Source organism: Leguminivora glycinivorella, chromosome 22, assembly GCF_023078275.1.
Source record: "Leguminivora glycinivorella isolate SPB_JAAS2020 chromosome 22, LegGlyc_1.1, whole genome shotgun sequence".
NCBI lineage: Eukaryota > Metazoa > Arthropoda > Insecta > Lepidoptera > Tortricidae > Leguminivora > Leguminivora glycinivorella.
In genome coordinates, this window is record NC_062992.1 from 14,038,819 (window position 1) to 14,062,232 (window position 23,414).

General features: G+C 38.6%; 1 protein-coding gene across 2 annotated transcripts in view; it reads right to left on the reverse strand.

Annotated features, from left to right (window-relative positions):
* Positions 1–316: 316 nt before the first annotated feature.
* The window catches only part of LOC125237725 (phospholipase A1-like), a 63,716-nt gene continuing 40,618 nt past the window's right edge, over positions 317–23,414 (reverse strand). The window contains exons 2-7 of one of the 2 annotated variants that reach the window (XM_048144890.1): positions 12,781–12,886; positions 9,372–9,521; positions 4,253–4,406; positions 2,365–2,538; positions 2,145–2,165; positions 317–1,155 (exon numbers count right to left, since the gene is read on the reverse strand). In XM_048144890.1, coding sequence (XP_048000847.1) covers positions 666–1,155; positions 2,145–2,165; positions 2,365–2,538; positions 4,253–4,406; positions 9,372–9,521; positions 12,781–12,883 — 1,092 coding nt within the window. In that variant the 5' untranslated portion in view covers positions 12,884–12,886 and the 3' untranslated portion in view covers positions 317–665. The remainder of the gene's footprint in view (positions 1,156–2,144; positions 2,166–2,364; positions 2,539–4,252; positions 4,407–9,371; positions 9,522–12,780; positions 12,887–23,414) is intronic. The other variant, XM_048144891.1, reaches the window with a different exon arrangement.

A 23,414-nucleotide genomic window follows, 5' to 3' on the forward strand; every position in this document is an offset into this window, starting at 1 on the left:
TAACCTCGGGTTCGCCCTTCAGTTTCGTTGGTGGAAGTGACCCTTAAGGGGTTGAAAGAGCGGAAATAACGTAACGTATAAAGTAAGTGGTTAAAATTAGCACACATCATCATCCCCCTTACGATATCCCGGCATTTGCCACGGCTCATGGGAGCCTGGGGTCCGCTTTGACAACTAATCCCAAGGTTTGGCGTAGGCACTAGTTTTACGAAAGCGACTGTCATCTGACCTTCCAACCCGAAGGGTAACTAGGCCTTATTGGAATTAGTCCGGTTTCCTCACGATGTTTTCCTTCACCGAAAAGCAACTGGTAAAATTTGCAAATATCAAATGACATTTCGCACATAAGTTCCGTAAAACTCATTGGCACGAGCTGGGGTTCGAACCCGCGACCCTGGTCGAAAGTCGCATTTACCGCTAGGCCACCAGCGCTTCTGGGCTGGGCTTTGATTATGGGCGCTTAGATAAGGATTTTAAAAGTCACGTGAAACGGTTGCCTCTCGGAAAAGATATATTATGGTGAGGCAAACCTTTTGAAACCTGACATATAACAGAGATATCGGGCCGGTGCCTGGTATGGACTCATTTTATATCAAGTTAGCCTGTGTTACATTACATCATCATCAACACACAGCTATTAACACCATTATCTATAAAATGCCTCTTCAAGCTACAAACTCCTCTTCATTCAATTTCTCCACAAAATTCGCCGAAATATCGGTCCCCTTCAATGCTTCTTTACCCCTATAATAAGGGAACTCATTTGACGTCGACAAATAATAAATTCCCGGTTTACTAAAATCAGTTTCTAATCCGACGACATTCGTCTCTGTACTGTTGCACTCATTGTATCTCGCAGCTTGTACTGAGTCGCACTTCTGTCCTATGAATTTGTTGGGGTGTTCCAAAGCTTGCCACCAGTAGAAAACTGATTTCAAGTGGCTGCAGACAACGAGGCAGGGTATGTAGGGGATGTCGCTTGGCTGGTACTCTCCCCCGTTTGCGTAGAAGTCTACGTGGCCGAGGGGTTCAGGGGTTCCGAAGCCGTCGATGTTGGTGTGGACTATTTCGATGTGTTCTGCGTCGGAGGGGTTGAGGCGGTGCTCGAGGGGCATCGTCTTGAAGCAGGGACCGGAGGGATCGAGGCCGGTTAACCTGAAATGAGAGGGGTGAAAGTTAATAATGAAACTGAATGTTAGTGTGGGATGCTACCTGCGTAGACACATTGGCACCGTCTCTCCAACGGCCCAAGATAAAAGCGGGCGCAGCGGCAGAAAGTGCCGAAATTTTGAAACGTAATAAATACAAAAGTCTTGGCAAAGAATACCTTTTTGTACCCTTTGGCGTAGAAACTCTAGGTCCATGGGATCCCAGCGCGAACAAGTTGTTCACAGAAATCGCGAAGCGTCTGGTTGAGGTAACTGGTGACCGAAGAGCTGGCGACTTCCTCGCACAACGTATCAGCATTGCGATACAGCGAGGAAATGTTGCCAGTATCCTTGGTACAATGCCTCAAGGGCCTATTTTAGACATTAGCTAGCTTTTAAATTTAGTCTTAGTTTCTTATATAATTATGTAAATATGTCCATGTAAATAATGAAACTTGAATCCGTATTTCTAAAAAAACGGTTGGCAAACATGACGACAGACGCGCGCTGATAAATATTAGTTTTCATGAACTCTGACAAGATTTTTTACAATGTCGCGCTACACGATAGGCGTCCTAGGGTAACATTTAATAATTTATTCACAAAGATAGCTCCATAAGTCACAGTGTGCGCGAGTCACTATAACATTGACAAATTTTGTAGATTAGTGTCGTATAGTTAATAGTCTTGCTGCGATATGTACATATAATCACGCCTGTATTCCATAAGGCTGGTGGGTAGGCAGAGCACATGAACTACTCAACTTTCAGTGTCACTCTTGGCAAAAAGGGGTTGAAAGAAAACGAATTTGGATATTGCAGTGACAGGATGCCAGCCTCTCGCCTACGCCACAATCTAACCCGGTATGTATGGGAAATCTACCCAGATCCCACAGTCAAACTGTTTAAACAGTTTTGGGAGACATTGTATTTACATTTAAGTTTTTATGTAAGATGTTTTATTAAATAAAATAAATAATAATAAATTTATATATACCTGCGAATCCTGCGATACTCTCTGTATGCAAAAAAAAAGCCATGATACTAAGAATGTTTTTTGTACGTCTTTTATTCAACTACACATATTAAAGAACCCAGATGTCCGAGATTTTGCTAAAGGAATGAAGAGCAAAAAGAACAGCAAACTCTCCGTAATAGCAGCCAAAAAAAGAAATAAAACACTTACTAGAAGATACAAAAATAATGAGCTATTTTACCTGGAAGGTTTCTTTCCAGTGGCGTTGTAGAAGTGTTTAGCAGCGTAACTAACAATATGGGCCCCCAGGCTGAGCCCGACGAGCTCCAGGTTGTCGGGACTCAGGCCCTGCTCCGTCAGCTTCACCAGGAATTCACCCATCTTCTGCCCGATCACCCGGGTTAAGCGGACAGATCTGGAAATAGGGATGACGACTACATAAAACAATGGCATTCTATCACTTCATGGACTTCATGTCCGAAACGTCGGGTTAAGTATAAACATAAAAAAACCCTACTTATCCCTTAAAGGGATAAGTTCACCTTTGTCTTGTAATAAGCTCTTTTTCCTGTGTGTTGTATTATTTTCTGGTACTATAAAGTGTTTCCGGACATGGAAGAGAACAATCTCTCACCTCAGGATGCCGAAGACCGGGCAAAGTGGAGAAGGCTGAGCAGGAAAGCGGACCCTGGCGCTAGGCCGGGAAAACGCTAGGTTGAAGAAGACAATAAAGTGTTTTACTACTACTACTACTACGTAAGTTTTACGCAATTAAGTCCCGTTTTAATTTAACTTATAAGTTATAATTTTATTGAAAATGTAAAGGCGAAGATTTAATTTCCATAGAAAATTTGAAATTCGCGGGATTTTAGTGCCATAATTTTGTAGTCTTTATAAAGTAACGCATTTTAAACTCTTGGTAGCTATACATATATACTATTATTGTTATTTGTGTGATGAGCACAGATATTTGTTCCTGAGTCATGGATGTTTTCTATGTATTATAAGTATTTGTATATTATATGTATCGTTGTCTGAGTACCCAGAACACAAGCCTTCTTGAGCTTACCGTGGGCCTCAGTTAATCTGTGTAAGAATGTCCTATAATATTTATTTATTTGTTTATTTAATACTGGGATATATAAATGAGGGAGATGGACTGAGGAAACAAAAAACGTCTGTAAAAATCTCACAGTCTGCATGAGATAATAAATGATAATTATTATGATTATGTGGTTATAAATAATTGACATGTGAGGAAGCTAAACGTTGTAATAAACACTTAACTGCAAAGCATGCCCGTAGTGTATCCATACTAATATTATAAATGGAAAAGTGTGTGTGTCTGTTTGTCCGTCTTTCACGGCAAAACGGAGCGACGAATTGACGTGATTTTTTTAGGCGGAGACAGTTGAAGGGATGGAGAGTGACATAGGCTACTTTCTAACGCGAGCGAAGCCGCGGGCAAAAGCTAGTAAGATAATAAAGATTAAGTAGGGCTATGATTATCTCCATACATACATACATATAATCACGCCTATATATCCCGTAGGGTAAGCATAGCACATGAACTACTAAGTTTCCGTGCCACTCTTAGCAAAAAGGGGTTGAAAGAAATCTAAACTGTGACATTGCAGTGACAGGTTGCCAGCCTCTCGCCTACGCCACAATTTATCCATACCCATATCCCATAGTCGATTTCTACGACACCCACGGGAAGAAAGGAATAAATGTCATATACAAAGAAAAAATTACCAAGGCCTCCAAGTGTCCAATTCTGAAGTGTCCAGCATTGGACACTTGGAGGCCTTGGTATATTTTTTTGTATATGACATTTATTTCAATTTATAGTTAAAATAATAGTAGTATGTCTACTAAAAAACACAAATTAAAATATTTCATATGAAATAATTTAATTTGGTCTTAGAGTGTACTAAACTCATGTCGAATTCGGCACAATAAATGATTATTTTACATAAAAAACCAATATTTATAGATTTCAATTAGCCTAATTCCCAATACCTAGTTGTTGACACCCCTCTGTCACATTTAATGGCATTGACTTAAGACTGAAAGTGGCATATATACTAGGACACGTTTTTGCGTCGGGGGTTAAAAAATAAACTTACTTGGGGTAGATATAAGTGAGAAAGCTGAACGTCTCAGTGATGAACACGTTGTATCCGCGTTTAGCGTAAGCTGTCCCGACTGCCTGCGTGTGGGGCCACACCGCACTGTCCAGGAAACCAACGGCGTATAACACTGTCTTCTTATTTGTGAAATCTGGAAAAACATAATTTGTCATCACTTTTTGGTGTCATTGTTTCATGCTTGTACATTTTTTGAGAGAGGAAAAGCATTTGCATGAACAAAGTCATTTTCACCACACCAACTAGTAAAGGCTTACTTTGCGAAAACAGATACCAAAATTGCATTTTATTCACAAGAGTGCAAAGTAATTTCATACAAATTTTAACTTGATGTCTTAAGCTGGCTGGTAGAAATTACCTACAAATGATGATTTTGAATCATAAATATTGAATAGATTGATGGATTTGATTTAGTTTGATGTTTTATAGTCAGTATTTTGTTCGTGTTGGTGTGGTGAAAAATTTTGTGTTTCACTCGGTGGCAAAGTTTGTTTAACCTTCGTGCCTTGAAACCCTCGTAACGCTCAAGATTCCACTTTTTGAACCTCTCGCTACGCTCGCGGTTCAATATTGGAATCTTTCGCTTGCTCGGGTATCAATATTGGCACGTACGGTTAAACAACAACTTTGCCCCCTTGTAAAACAAATAACTATTTCAGGGTCGTGCATAGACCTTTAAAACCCTACATAAAAGTCTATTCCCCAAAGCCAGCATCCGCCGGCTTTCCGCGCATGCGCGCAGTATCGAAAAAACTGAAAACGCATTGCTTGGCTTTGTAACCATGGCAACGCATTGTTATAACGATACTGCGCTCGTGCGAGGGAAGGCTTTGGGCAGCTGAGCTGACAGTGCAAACCTTTGCGTCAAAATACAGGAAATAGTGTGAATTTCACGAAAGTTATTCAAGAAAACTATTAAATACTAAGTGCATGGTCGTAGAAAAATTATTGTATGCAACGGTGTTTAACTGAGTCAAAAAATACTCGTGGCGTCATTTTCGGCTTCGCCTCAAATTGTTTGTTATTGTTACCCACGCCGCACGTCTTTTTTGACCTCCTTTAAACGCCTGTTGCATAAAATACTGTACCGTAAACTATAAAGTAAGTATTTAAAAAAGTCAAAAAGTCTTGGTAGGTATACACGTAACTGCCGATGCAGTCTATATAAGTAACATTATTATAAGTAATTATTCTATGATTCTGTTTAAATTTCGTCTTTGGATCCCTCCACGCGTTCCCGAGAAAATGTCTTAACAGACAAACAAACTGTTCCGTTTATCCTTTGAGACAGACGTACATACAATTAGGGCTATATCCCATAAAGGGGTAGGCAGATCACATGAAACTACTCAAGTTTAATATTGGAATGTTTCGCTTGCTCGGGTATAAATATTACCGCGAGCGTAGCGAGTGGTTCAAAAAGTGGAATCTTGAGCGTTGCGAAGGTTTGAAGACACGAAACTTAAACAAACTATGCCGCCGAGTGAAACACACATAGTTTCAGTGCCACTCTTGGCAAATAAGGGGTTGAAAAAGACGAAAATTGTGTCATTTAGACAGAACCCTAAAAATAGAGCTTAATGTAAACAATAACATTTGGTTGTAAATAACCGGCGAGCTCGATGAATTTAAATGTCACAGTTCTGTAAACTGGGGCTCTTTCGTGAATTATTCATGGACTTTGTAGGCCGAGAGCTTGATTGGATACAAGCAGAATTCGCAGAAATCACAAATCTCAATCAAACAGAAGTTATGTTATCTGGAGGCCTTGGTCACTTTTCTTTCATATGTGTGACCGATTCAGGTTCGGTCGCCTTCAAAACGTAAAGTCCGTCTAGCGATTATTCTTGTCATGTTTTTTATTTTAATTTGCTTTTTTGTTCCTTGTGTTTTTTTAGTTTTGTCTGTTGCCTTCCGTGATTTTTCTCACTTAATGGTCTCACCGGAAGACCAGCGCTGGAAGTCGCCAGCAATATGCTGAGGTGATGCCATTTCGTGGCACTTTATTACTATTCTATGTAAGTGTAAAATTGTTTATTATCTGTGTGCTTTCGAATAAAAAATATTCTATTCTATTCTATTCTATTCTATTTATTCTAATTTATTTCGGTTTTAATCACAAATCTTGTTATATCTCTGACGTCACATACGGGATAATAATTATTATGCCCGATGCGATAGGAAATTAAAAATATATACACAATGCAAATAAATATCTACACTTCGTATTCACGGAATATTAAACGTGAATTTTTATGCTTTTACAACATACCTAATACTCAAATATTTATCACTAAATATACATGTTAAATTACAATATTCCAATCAAAATTATCATTTCTGTTATATTTACCTAACAACGGAGCCTCTAGTCTTTACTTCGATTTTCGAATGTACACTAGGGGTACCTATATGTGGGTAGGATGAGTTTTAAATTAGTTAAAGGTCACTTAAAATGGCATTAATTTTTTGTACAAAATGAACAATTACTAAAACCAAAACCCACGGCGTTTATCCCATGGATAACGTATCCTAAAACGTCATAAACTAATAGGAAACAGATTTGTTTCTTGTTTTTATCAAGCAGAAACGTCTGCGAGCAATATTACATATTTTTAAATTAAATAAAAAATGGAAAAATTCACACCTCCGGCAAAACTTGAACCTGCGACCTCTGGCCTTGCCTGGCCCCGCAATATATCGCACATATCGCAAAATGGCGAGAGGAGTCGGAAATGAATCCACCTATTGAAAATCTAGATTTGTAATTCAGATTAGAGGAAAGTTGCACCACATTGCCATTCATAAGGGCGCTGATGCTAGGGCGCCGTAAAAGGAGGATTCTAGCCCTTGACGAACCATGTTTTTGCGCGGCGAACGGCAAAGTTACGTCGCTATCCAAATGCAAAAATATGTGTCTACCCGATAGTCCAAAGCGGAGTTCCTCATAAAGCCAAAGGCGCAAAACGTCTCAGAGAGGCGCAATTTTGTGAGTCACAGCAGATGGTGAGTGAATGTCAAAGCAGCCAGATCACTTTAGTGGCAAAATACCGAAATGGGCATCCCCACGGTGACGATCGAGTCCGCAGTTAATCTCTTAATTAACTCTTAGTATTATAAAAATAATAGTAATGGCGAAATATAAGGCCTAAAAGTCGGGAACATAGGCGCCCTGTGAAGTCAAAATACCCCAAAATATGTCAAAGACCGCAGCTCTGCAGACGATAAAAGCTTGAAAGTTCGCGGATTCCCCGCTGGCGGGGAATAATTAATTGAGTCAATAGGAAAAAAAATCGCGCTCGCTTCGCTCGCGCTTACTGTTTATAATTTATCTTCTCTTTTAGTTAGGACAAATTCCGAATCTGCCTTCCTGACTTGGCCACTATAGTGCTCCATTTTGCTTGTTATTTCACACGTAACTATACTAGGGTGCGACTACGAAAGTTCAAGCATTTGTCCCTTTCGCACTCTGTATGATGAAATCCATAAATTCGGTATTGCGTTAATCTTCAAATTACGGCATTATTATGAAAAAAATTTCGCGCTCGCTACGCTCGCGATTTATTTTCCTACGTACTGAGAATTCTTCCCAAGGGCGCCGAAACTCAAACTCGCTCTACCCTGATCGAGTGCACGGGCCGGCGCTGAGGGAAGGCATGGATAAATTCGCACACATCCAGCAGGCCTCCGTGGCGCAGTTGAGGTCGCAAGTTCGAGTCCTGTCGGAGGTGTGAATTTTTCCATTTTTTCTTTACTGTAAAAGTAATAGGACACAGCTCTCGGACTATATCTTCGAACGGCCGCCGGCCGGTGTATGCGCCTGCGGTGAAATATGGCGGTCAAAGGCATTTTTACGGCTTACGCCATCTAATTCTTCCAAGCCTAGCTTATTCCGATTTGTGAAATATGAATATGATAAGGAGTGGAATTCCTTGCCGGCGGCTATATTTCCGAGCTCATATAACCCGGCAACCTTCAAATCAAGAGTGAACAGGCATCTTCTGTGCGAGCTCACTCCATCGTAGGCCACGTCTTTGCCTTTGGCTAATCTGTGGTCAAGAGTAAGCCCATTTATAATAAAAAAAAAATATATATATATATATATATATATATATATAAAATGTAGGATGTAAAAAAATATTGATTCGCACGTGTCTGTTATTGAGAAGTGTCAGATTCTTTCAGGTTTTACATCGTCACAAGTATTTGAGCCCTGATCTCTTGGAAAGCGCTTAGCCTAGCGGTAAGTACGTGTGACTTTCGTTCCGGAGGTCGCGAGTTCGAACCCCGGCTCGCACTAATGAGTTTTTCGGAATTTATGTGCGAAATGTCATTTGATGTCATTTGATATTTGCCAGTCGCTTAATTTTCGGTGAAGGAAAACATACCAATTCCAAGACTAATTCCAATAAGGTCTAGTTTACCCTTCGGGTTGGAAGGTCAGATGGCAGTCGCTTTCGTAAAAACTAGTGGCTACGCCAAATCTTGGGATTAGTTGTCAAAGTGGACCCCAAGCTCCCATGAGCCGTGGCAAATAACGCAAGGAGGATGATGATCTCTTGGACGCCTCGGGCTTCCTACGCGGAGCTCGGTCTTCGGTCATGATCTTTCGAAACTTATACTTTTCTTCTGTTAGTATTAATAGAGCCCTGAACTCTTGGACGACCACCTCCTGGTGAGCTGGCCGTTGATGAGCTGATGATGAACCACCTGGAGCTTATACCTTCCTACCCACTCCTAGCCATCATGACACGAGTACCCTCTCAGTTGGTGACCTGAAACATATGAAGCCTGAAACTACTTACCCATTCGTTTATCCTTGGCTAGCATCACCAAAGCATATACCTGGTCATCTGGCCATTGACCGGCTGATGATGGCACATCTGCAACTTGGAACTGCTTATCCACACATGGGTTTCCTCTCACCTGGTGATATTCTGATGACGCACACCTTCAGCTTAGAACTGCTTACCCATTCGCTTGCTCTTGGCCATCATCCTCAGAAAACTTAGCATCAGCACATTCTTTTGACCTACTCATCGACTTGATTCTCAGTGCTGAGCTGATGATGAAACATATGGATCCTGGAACTTCTTACCCATTCGTTTGCTCTTGGCCAACATCCTCGGAGCGCTGAGTACCGGCATGGATCTCCTGGTAACCTGCCCGTTGATGAGCTGATGATGGACCACCTGGAGCTTCGGCATGCTGCGCTCGCTAATGCTGGAGTTGGTCATGATGCCTGGACCTGGAATATCAAGGAGAACGGTGAAAGGAAAAGGTGAGGAAAATTGTAAATAGCCCGCTTTTGTGCGTTTTCACATTATCCGATCCGATATCGGATGTCGGACCGATATCCCATACATTACAGGCGCCAAAATCGCACGCTCTTACCGCAAGGCCAATTATCCATACTATACATATATTAATATTATAAATGGGAAAGTGTGTGTGTCTGTTTGTTTGTCTGTCTTTCAAGGCAAAACGGAGCGACGAATTGAAGTGATTTTTTAAGTGGAGATAGTTGAAGGGATGGAGAGTGACATAGGCTACTTTTTGTCTTTTTCTAACCCCCCACTTCCCTAAAATGGGGGATGGATGTTTGTATGGAGTATTCCGCAATTTTCGAATTTACGGCGAGCGAAGCCGCGAGCAAAAGCTAGTATAAAAAATAAAAAAAGACTTCAACCGGATGACTTTTTTTTTATAAACTCATCATCACTCATTGTTGTAAACGCATTTACTATCTAGTTGAGAAAAAATGTACCCTTCCTATTGTCTTATCTAAGTGGCAATCATAAACATGGCGGTCATGTTATATAATGCCAGGACACGGTGGGAAATAATGCGAAACGATGCTATAATGACGTGTTATTTAATTATAGTGATTATATGACGAGCAGGTCAAGTGCAGCGTGAAGTTGCAGTTAGTAACAGCATTTATATAAATGCATGTATACTTCGTTTATATTGTATATAGAATTAGAAAAGAAAATAGATATAAGATTTTTTTGCAAAAAAATCATTTTTGGCACAAGCTTTTATCGCCGACCTACCTTTCTTTCAACAGTCATCTACTGCTCTCCGAGACGTTTCTAAAAACCCCTTACTCGATGGGGATACGACGTTTCATAACAGAGTTCCTATGACCACCTTTCTGCTCCATCATCAGATCAGCTCCATGATACCATAATATTGCATTGTCACGTGATTTACACACGTGTGCAAAATTTCAACTCAATGGGAAACCGGGAAGTGGGTCAAATTTAGCTTCTACGTTTTGACGCGCACTAAGGCACACGCACAAGGCAAGTTGAATAAAATCTTGTAATAATTATAGACGACTAGCTTCTGCTCGCGGCTTCGCTCGCGTTCGAAAGAGACAAAAAGTAGCCTATGTCACTCTCCCATTTATAATATTAGTATGGATTAGAAAAGAGAATAGATATTATAGACGATTTTTGTCAAAGTGTAATTTCGACAGTCAAAAATCCAATCCGCCAAACGCCGCAGATAGTGTCACAGCGTTTGTGCCAGAAAAATATCTAGGTATGACAAGCAACTAGGGATAGACTAGTGTGTACATGCAGCGTTATAATTATACTTATTATATTTATTCAATTACAAGAACTGTGACAACTGTGTCAAAGTCGACCACTCTACCCTTTTTATTAATAGATGCTATTGAAAAACAATGATACTCGTACTAACCTTGTACAGTGTGTTTACAATACGGGCATTTGTTTTAATCGATAATAATTTGATCCACCGGAAATGTATAGAAATCTGGTATCAATTAAATTTTTGAAAAACCCCCGACCGCAACATAGTAGACTGATTTTCATGAAACATGGCCTAAGAACACTCCCGACTAACTCCACTTTCAGACAAAAAAAAGTCTTAATCGGTTCATCCGTTCGGGAGCTACGATGCCACAGACAGACACACACAGAGAGAGACAGACAGACAAACAAACAGACAGACAGACAGACCGTCATTTTTGCGTCGAGGGTTAAAAAAGGAAGGTTTCATTCATACAAACTACCTGGGACATTTTGAGATCTTCCTCAGCATCATGGACTCCATTATTTAGCCTACCAATTTTTATCAAAATCGGAGACGCGATCCAAATTTAAAACCTTTTCGGGATTGACTCAACTACGATACAGCGTAAGCGATAGTGAGGTTGGCTAGGTACTAATTAATGGGTATAGGATTCAATTAATGACTTAGAGCTCAAATTAGTACTAGCCTTATCGTTAATTACTAATTAAATGTAATATGTTAATGAAATACCACTGCAGTATTATAATGTTAGCTGATTAAGTGATTACCATCTGGGTACCTACGCAGCCAAATGCACTAATAAAAGCTCACGAAACGCTCAATATTAGTTATTTGTTATACAAGGGGGCAAAGTTGTATTTTAACGCCGAGTGTGGAATTTGTATTTTAACGAAAAGTTGTATTGAAAGTTGTATTTTAACGACGAGTTTTTTAACACACGAGAAGTAAAATACATTTGCACCCGAGTGTAACACAAAACTTTTCCCCTCACTATAGCGAGGAAACTACAACGCAAAAAATGCGTTTATCACTGCTTCCAGTAGTTCCATAGGTGGTAAATCATCTTTATTACTAGATTCACCTACTTTTATCAATTTTAAAGCAGTTAATTTGACTTTATTCAAGGTCAAATTACTTTACCCACTAGTGGATAAAATGCGTTTTTACCCGCTGGTATTAAAGGACAAAACACGAGTTTCTGAGTTAGTGAGGGGAAAAATATCTTTTTCGTAGCTATCACGCATCAAATAGCGTAAATTATCAGTGCTGCTACCTGTCAATAGATGTCGCGACGAACGACGAGTCTAATGCTCACCAATTTTAGCTAATATTACAATAGTATTAATCAGTATTCTGTTTTCAATTCCTTCTGCTTGTAATATAAGTCGTAAACTGTTCTAATATAAATTTGTTGGCAGACGAGACACTGTTGACACCTAGTATCGAATAGTGATTTTTTAAGTATTGAATAGTGGTAATTTCCGCTACTTGACGCGTGATTGTCGCTAGATGTCACTACAAATAACCCACATTTACTGTTGTATGGAGTTACAACTCTTCCGATACTTATTCATCTATGGTAAAACGTATTCTAAAATATCAAATCTCATGCTAGGAATACTGTGCAGGCCCATTTATTATAACCTAACCACAAAATTAAAATTTGGAAAAAACCCCCGACTGCGACATAGTGGACCGATTTTCATGAAACATGGTTAAGAACACTCCCGACTAACTCAGCTTTCAGACAAAATTTTTTTTTAAATCGGTTCATCCGTTCGGGAGCTACGATGCCACAGACAGACACACACACAGACAGACAGACAAACAGACAGACAGACAGACAGACAGACAGACGGACAGACGGAAAGACAGACAGACACGTCAAACTTATAACACCCCGTCGTTTTTGCGTCGGGGGTTAAAAAAATATTACTTACAATGTGGTAAAAAGCCTGCTGAATATCCGTACTGTGGGCGGGGAATCGAACTGGCTACCCCTACCGCTGCTACAGCCAATACTGCCAGCGGTACTAGCGCCATGCTCTGAAATAAAAGGGTCTAGTTTACTTATATAATTTTATACATTTTCTCCCAAAGGAAAATTGATTTCTGAGGTATACTGTATGAAGTTTTAAAAATCTGTTATTGGAGGCAAATAGGTACTTTAAGTACGTTGTTTTTCCCACTACCTATTGAAGATTATTGAGCTATTCATTGCTAGTAATAGAAATCATAGAATTAATATAAGAAGATCATACAATCCCATACATTAAAATGCACCGCCTAAGAACGCGCATACACTACACCACACATAGATGGCGCGATATCGAGAAACGGATCCCAAACTACGTTACGTAAAAAGCGACAGTTTTATATCATTAGGTTTTTAAATAATCTCAGTTATAATTTAATGATCATAGTTTAACGGTGTAACAGACCGACATCTACAGTCAATTATTTAACGTTTTAATTCAGTTAGATAATTTAACTTGTCAATATTGAATTTCGCGCGTTATCTTGGGATTGTAGACGTGACGCTCAATTGAACGCCATCTATGAATGGTGTAGGGAACTATTAGGTAGATTCGTTTTGATTCATTGATTGCAACCCTGCGGACTTAACGTAAACATTTAAAATAAATTATTTAATCTAATCTTTGTTCAACAAAATAATTAATGATCTATATGATTTTCAATTTTACTGACTTTCTTATTAAAGTTATGCCGGGAGATCGATTAAATTGCGCGGGAAACTATAACCACCAATCTTATGTTAGCATCGAAGATATTGACCAATCAGGACACGGTATTTTGATAAGACCGATGAGGGATTGGTAAAAAACAACGAGGGGAAGCGGATGTAAGACGGAGTGAGGAATCGTTAAGAGAGAAGGCATAAAACAAAGGGAAAGGAGATTTTAGGGGCTTTTTCCGTCGGCAGAGCGTCGAGACAGTAGGGAATTCTGTGAGTGTTAGTTTGTAAAGAAAACGTGTAATAAGCTTGTTCACAGATACGAGGTCTAGCTGCCGCCTTCAGAAGATTCAAAAAGGATGAAGAAAACCAACGGCTGTGATGGCCGAGTCATTGGATGCGGCATGTCGTGGTGGGCTGAGCGTTGGCGCGAAGGATAGCGTGATGCCGCCATGAGGTTTCAAAATATCTACGTTTCATTGGCTCCGGGATTACTGTGAGTGTTCAGGTTCTTCATTTATTTCATTTACAGCACATCATCTGTAAGAGCTGAATCGCAAATACATTGAATAGTCTGCAGCCATGTCGGGTGAAACGTAAGTTACGTAGTTAACTATGGGCGTAAATATCTACTTGCTACCTATCATCATCGTGAGGAAGGCCAAAGACAGCATGGCTATCGTGGCAGCTTCCACATCCACAACGATTACTTATCACGAGTGTCATGATTACTGTGAGTATTCATTATACTCAAACCTGCAGGCATGCTGATCGAGACGCATCATATAGTCTTAATATGGGCGTGAGTATCTAAGAGCTATCGCCATGTGAGGAGGACCATGTCAGAGCTTGTGACAGAGATGGACGGCACATGGTTGAGGCTTCTACATTCACGCGGGCGAGTGGAGCCACATAGATTGACCTATCACGGGCGGTGGACGTGATAACGAACAACATTGTCACGGTACGTTAATTTAAATATTTAGTTGTTGGTTGATATTCAAATTTGCGCACATCCATAGCACACCTCGGACACTGGCGATTAAATATATGAAAGAGGCGCGTTCCTAGCACACAGTCTAAGCTCGTGTAGGTGAACGCGTACTATGCTTGTATGAGTGACATATGACAGGTCGACTGTTCGCGTTTTTGACAGACGGTAACTGTGAGGTAACCGAGAGGGGGTGGGCGGCACTTTCAGCGGGGAGCAGGAGTGGCCATACTGTATGATAATACTCTTTATTATACTGTGTCCATAGGTTATAGTGACAGAGTCGTCTCGCTCGAATCTAGAGCAGAGCCCAACTGGGGTAGTACCTCCGCCTTACAGAAGACCGCAGCCAAATAGCACTAGACCCTACTCATAGTGTTGTGTTCCTGTCGGTGAGTAAGGCTGCCAGAGCTCAACGGGGGTGCGGTGTGCTGATGACGGGAGGACTTACGGAACTAACTTGTTCCGTTTATTGTCCTTTGAGTCGTCGGCAACCCGAACCCTCCTTAGAACTTGTACACTCCTTTTTGCTGTGTACTTAACACAGCAAAAGGGAATGTACAAGTTTCTAATGGGGTGGCAACGCGCATGTGACACTGTTTGAGTTGCAGGCGTCCATAGGTTACGGTGACCGCTTTACATCAGGCGGGCCGTATACTTGTTTGCCACCAACGTAGTATAAAAAAAAAAAAAAGACCCTACTCATAGTGTTGTGTTCCTGCCGGTAAGTAAGGCTGCCAGAGCTCAACGAGGGTGCGGTGTGCTGATGACGGGAGGACTTACGGGACTAACTTGTTCCGTCTATTGTCCTTTGAGTCGTTGGCAACCCGAACCCTCCTTAGAACTTGTACGCTCCTTTTTGCTGTGTACTTAACACAGCAAAAGGGAGTGTACAAGTTTCTAATGGGTGGCAACGCGCATGTGACACTGTTTGTGTCCATAGGTTACGGTGACCGCTTTCCATCAGGCGGACCGTATACTTGTTTGCCACCGACGTAGTATAAAAAAAAAAAGAGTACTTATTAGTAGGATTGTCATTGGTTTGATAGAATTCGAAGTAGCATAAACAGAATATAATGGCGTAGTAAAAACGGAACGTAATATTTGTCTTGAATGAATGGCGGGTAGTTCTATAGGTCACGTTAGCTTATACCTTGTATTGTGCAATAAATTAAATCTTGTTGATTGTTTTAGTTTGCCAGCTATGCTATAACGTTCGAAGTAAATATTTTCAGTTTAGTTCAATTCTTTAACAGTGTAACGGATACTTGTGTGTGTTTTGACGATTTATAAATAATATACATTGGGTCGGAGTTCGGGAACGTTTACGAAGAGTGAAAACGGATTATTGGGTTAGTGCGTACAATCTGAGTCGGAAGTAAGTTTCAACGTCATCATTATCCTCCTTGTGTTATCTCGGCATTTGCCACGGCTCATGGGAGCTTGGGGTCCGCTTTGACAACTAATCCCAAGATTTGGCATAGGCACTAGTTTCACGGAAGTAAGTTTCAACGTCATCATTATCCTCCTTGCGTTATCTCGGCATTTGCCACGGCTCATGGGAGCTTGGGGTCCGCTTTGACAACTAATCCCAAGATTTGGCGTAGGCACTAGTTTCACGGAAGTAAGTCTCAAAGTATGTATGTTTATAGTAGTCTGTCCCTTATACGCGTAAAGGCTGTAGAATAGTACTATCATAAAAACCGGTCATGTATTTGCAACCTTTTTAGTATTACTAGCGATATGATTACCCGCGTGATTTTGTAATATTTACCAGGCCCCTATTTCAAAAAGGCTACAATTGTCAGTGACATATGTCGAGCGACAATTGTCGATGACAGGTGACAAATTACAATTTTATAAAATATTTTCTATAGAATTGCTTACAAACATGACAGGCATTTTGCTACAATTGTATGTATTACAATTATGTTGTGAAACAATAATTATTATTTCTAGGCGACATATTTGTAGAATTGTCGGTGAATCTCGACAGGAGGATTAAGATGTGTCGAATTGTGTGACAATTGTAGTAATTTGTGGTTGACATACGCGTTGTTCAAAATGGCTGCCCATGCGAGTGGTATAGTGACACTATTAGTGATAGTGATAGTAATTCCTTAGGTTTTCGTACTTAGTTAGGAGTTCCTGTTACTTCGCCGTCGATATAAGTTTCAATAATGCTACGTAAATATGAAATTAAAATTGTAGCAAACTACGGATATCTCAATTTATTTTTATCATTGTACCATCGGCAGCAATGTTAGTACCTTATTACAAGGGCATAAAGCCTACCGATGATTAGTTAAGAGTGTTGCTGTTAGTAAACGCTATTGGCCCCTTCGTAACATTATTAGTACTTAGGTATATTTTTGAGATTTCTCTGCGTTAATACATATTATTATACTAAATTGTGTTTTTAAACTTATGTATCATAAAAAATACTACATACCTATGCACCTAAATAGTTATCATTAATATTATTTTATACAAATACCCTCAAATTAATTTGAGCGTTTTTAAATGAACGAGTTACCTTCGTATTTAGGTACACCGAATTCCAAATTCAAATATTTTTAGTTTAGTTAAGCATTTTAACTATTAGTTTAGAATAGTTTTAATTTGTTTAATTTGTTATTTGTATATTTTTATTGTAGTACCTAATGGTCAATGTTTTTACTTCTTCTTCTTTTATTCACGTTTATAAGAAATAAATTTTATATATCTTAATAATTCAAACTTATTAAATACTTAGTATAGTGCCAAGTTAGGTATATATCTTAGATATTTCTATTTCTTTGCCATACACCCGTTTCAATCAAACGTTGAGCTATTCCTTTATATTTAAGTAGGTATTAACTTTCATTGCGGATATTAATTTGTTATCAAATTTATTAAATAACACGAATTTGCGGTCGGAAATCACTTTTAAGATAGTCATCTTTCTTATTATATCCATACTGAAATATTGTTTTTGAAACAAAATACTAACACATAACCAATGCCTACTTGATACACATAAATAATGTTACCGAAAAAAATTATATAATGGTGGGAGAGGATTTAGGTAATGAATAGTTTAAAATAAGTTTTATCGAAGTTAACAAAGGCATTTAAATTTATAGTCAGCCAATAAATATAAAAATATCCATTAAATAAATTTACTTATTGCCATTTGAGTCAACTACTATTCATAATTTGATACATTTATCCCTATGGTTTCGTGACAATTGTATTCTACAATTGTCGCACCTGTCAGCGTGGTGAAACCAATAATTCTACATATGTAATATTTTGTGACAATTGTCGCACCTGTCACCTATATGAAATTGGGGCCAGGGTTGTAGATGTAAATTGCAATTGCGTGTATGTTATATTCGGTAATATGTTGTAGGATACAACGTGCCTATTACATAGTTATATGTAGAAACGGTAGAAGTAGGTGTAGTCTATAAATAGCGGCCTTGTGTTTGCAACCTTTTTAGTACTATTAGTGATTTGTTTATCTGATGATTATTTATAATGGTTACGACATAATTATTACATTCAATTTGATTATAGAAGTGAGTAGTGTATGTATGGTTCTTGGTGGTTTATTGAAATTGTAGATGTGTCCGATACAGTTTCAGGTAGCATTAAGTTGTTTCATTCAAACGTCCATAAATTTATCAAGTAGTTACTTTAATCGTAATATCACCTAATATAAATAAACGTAAATAAATAGTACCTATAGGATTTGAAATAAACGGACGTTGTAGGTAATTGTAATCCTTTATTTACTATATTATTTAAATGGTTTATTTCTCAAATTCTCGGTCCATGGGCGAGGAGAATCGACGAGCACCTCTGTCAGCGGATTACAAGTTCTCCATTCTACCAGTGTATCGTCGAGGCCTTGAGGACCCTTCTACATGGACATGCGAGTCTACATGGATGTTCCTGGGTGCTCCAGCCTGCGTCACGTTATCGTCCTCTTGGGCCGCCTACAAAATACATCAGGCCAAGGTGCTCCCCGTCGGCATCTAGCCAAGGCGCCGTGACTAGGACGTATAAATGCAAAATGGAGTATTACCGAAGACAATACAAACGGTGCGTTGGTTCTGAATTGATATTTATCTTAATCATGATTGATTTGATTTCATATTTTGTGTAAAATTTGACATACTCCCCTAGGTCGTCATACTGAGCATAATCTAAGCCTGGATCGTGCTGTAAACGGTAATTTATTATTTATTTAATTAAGAGAAGTAATTTAATATTGACGTCCCTTTTATAGTATGATTATAATTTATAATTAAATATCGAAATGATGATCACTCTAGGGTGTAAAGGTAATTCCCATATTCTTAACAATCTTATTACATTGTGCAGTATTTATAGGTTTCACGTTTTATTTTAATCGGAACTATTAAACTAAACTAATAAAATAAAATAAATCCATACTCCATACTATACTACTATACTAATATTATAAATGCGAAAGTAACTCTGTCTGTCTGTCTGTTACGCTTTCCCGCTTAAACCACGCAACCGATGTTGATAAAATTTGGAACAGACAATCTTTAGACCCTGAGACAGAACATAGGCTACTTTTTATTTCGAAAAAAAGGGATGAAGGGGTTGAAAAAGAGGTTTAAAGTTTGTATGGGATTTCTTAATTTTAAAAGATAAAACCATGAAACTTTATATTTTAGCACTTGATAAGAAATCATTAAACATCTTGATAAGGTCGAACGCGATTAATTAACATTATTTTTACCTTTTTTTTGTGTGTCGTGCGGTGGGAAATAAACATTAACTAAAAGCGGGTAGATTATATTTATTTGTCTACCCCGAACATTTATATAAATTAATATCGGGTAGTTTTGTGTTGTTTACATCTCCGGTGACATTTTGCTGGGACGTCAGTCTTCCGCGACCACGGCCAGTGCAACCTGGCCGAAACGTTGGGAAAAAAGGTAAAAATAATGTTAATTAATCGCGTTCGACCTGTATGTGACTTTAAATATGTGTACAAAGCGCGAGAACTTAAAGTGTTATCTTGATAAGGGATAGGGATAGGGATAGGGATAGGGATAGGGATAGGGATAGGGATAGCGATAGGGATAGCGATAGCGATAGCGTTAGCGATAGCGATAGCGATAGCGATAGCGATAGGGATAGGGATAGAAATAGGGATAGGGATACGGATACGGATAATATGGGTATCGTTAGAGGGATACGGATAATCGGTCGGCGGTCTCTTACAATCAATGTGCTCTAAGACGATCGTTGTTTGCTTGCTTGAAGATTACGTTTGCGATAAGTATAAGCAAAATGTAAAAAATTGTAAGGGATAATAGAAAAAAGTACTTTTTACCCACCGATCATAGTGTCGAAATACGGGCTATGTGGGATGTTTATAAAGGTTTCCCCAGCGTATATAGAATTACCTACGCTGTGGTCGATGTGTAATATTTCTACAATCATTGCAAGCAAAAGTATTATGTGCAATCGAAATAATCGCAGATAAATATACCTACAGAGAAACCTACGGATCCAAATGAAAATCTTAATGAATACTTTTATTACGCGGGCGAAGCCGCGGGTAAAAGCTAGTAAATAGATATTATGGTACACTTTTACAGATTAGTCCTGGTCTCGGAGGAAATATAGACTGGAGTAGCCTTTCAGTTACTTACCCCTCTGCCAAAAAACTTGAACAAATGTTCATAAAGTCACGTAAATACAATTTCACAATCGATTCATGCTCATTCACAGAATCGCCACGACACATATCACTGGTAATTAAAAATGGCCGTGTGTGCTGTGAACACTTGTAATAAGCGCTCAAATACCTCAAGTTTGCAAAAAGATGGCATAATATTCCATTTGTAAGTAATTTTAATATTGTTATATTACTGTTTTTATTATCTAAATGATAATATTTTTGTCATACGTCATCGAATATCGATTTATTTGATCGAATGCAATCGATTTGAAATTTGTTGGTGGGTAGAAATTACGTCACGAACACTCCCCACGAGACTTCGATTTTTTGCTGTTTAAGAAGTTACCTAATGTGGTTTACAATAGGGTCGATATTTATGTATCAATTTATTCATAAAAAGACGCACTCCCCACGAGACTTCATTTATATATTTTGTAAGAATTAACCTAATTTCAATTAGAATAGAGCATATAATAATATTGACATCGTAATGAGACATTGATCATCATAATGAGCATGTGTTATTTTTTTATCATAATGTGCGTGTGTATTGACAATAATATTGTTTGCATTTGTGAGTACTCCTTTACATGTGTTATTTCCTCACCTCCCGCGAATCTTGGCAGAATTATTTGTACGTAGACGCAACATGAAGGCTACTCCAGTCTATATTTCCTCCGAGGTCCTGGTAGGTCGAAGAATTGTCTTGTGGGAACTCAGACAATGACTTATATATATAATATAAATACTTACATACATAGAAAATATCCCCGACTCAGTAACAAATATTTAGATATGTTATAAACACAATTATATTTCTATTTCCGGTTCACGAGCGGTTGCGAGCCTGATGCCATCGGCGACATGCAGAGCTTCACTACGGCGCTACGACGAGCCTCCTCTGCCACGGCGGGCGTCAGACGCAAGCTTCTTTACGACGAGCTACGTGCGAGCCACTCGGTCTCCATCGTCATGAGCCGTGAGATCTTCGGATAGTCGTCAGCCGATGCTAAAGTCCATGTGGTGACTTAGATGATTTGATTACTTGCGTAATAATTATATTGCGTGTTCCGAGATCTTAGGCGTGGTAGTTTTGACGTTAGGTACGTTTTATTTACTTAAATGATTAAATTGATTGCGGCATATTTGTTTAAAATTAAGACACGTGTTAAGCATATTTGTATATTTCCATTATTGCGGTTTAGCCACACACTTATTTATTAATGATAATTATTGATTTACATGTCTAGTCATTGACTGTGAAAGTAGACGTTTCTCATGACAAATTAAGTTATTCCTGACTCTATTTTGATATTACGAGACCTTTTGATCATCTGGTAAAGCCATCTGTTTGATAATTTATAATAATTGACACCTACTTCTTAATGATCATGATGACGTATTCATTTTAGATGTAAGATGTTAGGTACCATATAGTTATGTAGGCATTTACCCAAATATAATATACTTGAATACGAAATATTATTTCGTATTCAAGTTCTAATATAGCAATTCACGTCTATTTCACTATAAGAACAATATTCAAATACACACGAGTACATACATAGCTTCAAGCTATTCATATATCTATATTTCGCACACGTTAATTCAGCTTTGGCTGGTTGCGAATCATGAATCATTTGCAGTGCATTACAATGACATTGCTAAGGTGTAATGTTATATTTATTATTAACGCATCATTCATTAAACAGATTGGCATAGATATTTATGGTCTTACGTAAAATTCAATTTCGAGTCAGCATGATTCGCAAACAGCTATTATGCTATGAAATTCAGGAGTCATGAAATGCTATTGTGGGTGTGATATTCGATCATTCGAATTTTATACGTACCCAATTCACGTGTCATATTGAATCGTCATTTGACTGAGACTATGTTTGATACATATTTGATATAATTTTAGTACGCCCGATACGTACATTCGAAAAGTATATTATATTTATTTACTAACTAATTTGTAGTTGTTGAAACCGGTCACAGTGGCTTTATTAAACACGTGGCTGTTTTAACATGAGGTATTTTAGTCGTTATTGGAATTGTCCTTGAGTTGATTTATTCCAGCAATGACAAGGTTTTGAGATTACCCATATTTAATTATTTAATGTTGCTAAGCAACGGTTTTCATCCACGTTGATGGAATACGTCATGTGTTTTATAATAGGGCCCGTCCTAGATGTCTAATAAATGGTCAAACCTTTGGTCTGTCCTCACAGGTATATCCTGTGCATGTGTGTGTTATTAGGGGTGTCAAGTATATTGTTTGTGTAAATTTAATATTCATACAAAACGTATACATGGCTCTCCCCTCTAGGGACTTGCTCCCGCTGAGGGACATGCTACGAGTGTCAGTATTGCTGCTCATCGGGATCTGGCGAGATCCGTATTAAAATGACGGCTATGTCTTTCTAGATCCTTCTGAGACGTTTATTGTCCTCACAGGACGAGAAGTTTGGGTATTTCATTTGCTGGTATAAGCTAGCTTGTATTGGAGTCAATGTAATACTCAAATGATTGGTGGTCTGTTTATCTTAAATTTTATTAGACAACTAAACGACATTGAGGATTGCTTCGGTATGACTCGGTGTTGGGGACAACCAACCGTGTTTTATTTAGTATGATTCAATCTGGACTTAAACCGTATTTTACATGCTTAGCCTTTCTTATTTTATTGGGTAAAGGTAATAAATCCCTATTCAACTGGCTCGTAGCTATTTAGTGTATCTAAATGATTTGCAATTCGTATTTAAGTGTAAAGAAATAAAGGAATCGTTGGTTTCAGGATGTTATAAGTCAGTTTTCTATTATTGTTGTGTTTATGGTCTCTCTTGGGCACTATTTGTCTATTAAAAATTTACTATAGTCACTGTTATTGTATCTTACTGGTTTGACTTATACGTGAGATGCTTCACCACGCAATTAAAGGTTTGGGTTTTGGTGTGGTTTTGGTTATTTACCGAAAACTATTGTAGCCAAGTACACGCCTAAAAATATTCGCACCGTCGAGTAAATGGCGAACTCATTATGGTTGCATGATCGATATTATCACCCAAGGGTTTGCAAAATTGCAAGTTACTATGTAACACACCCGGGTTAGGTAGGGCCCATGATGATTGTATTTTTATATAATATCTTTCTGGTAGCGTGTGGAGTGATTCAC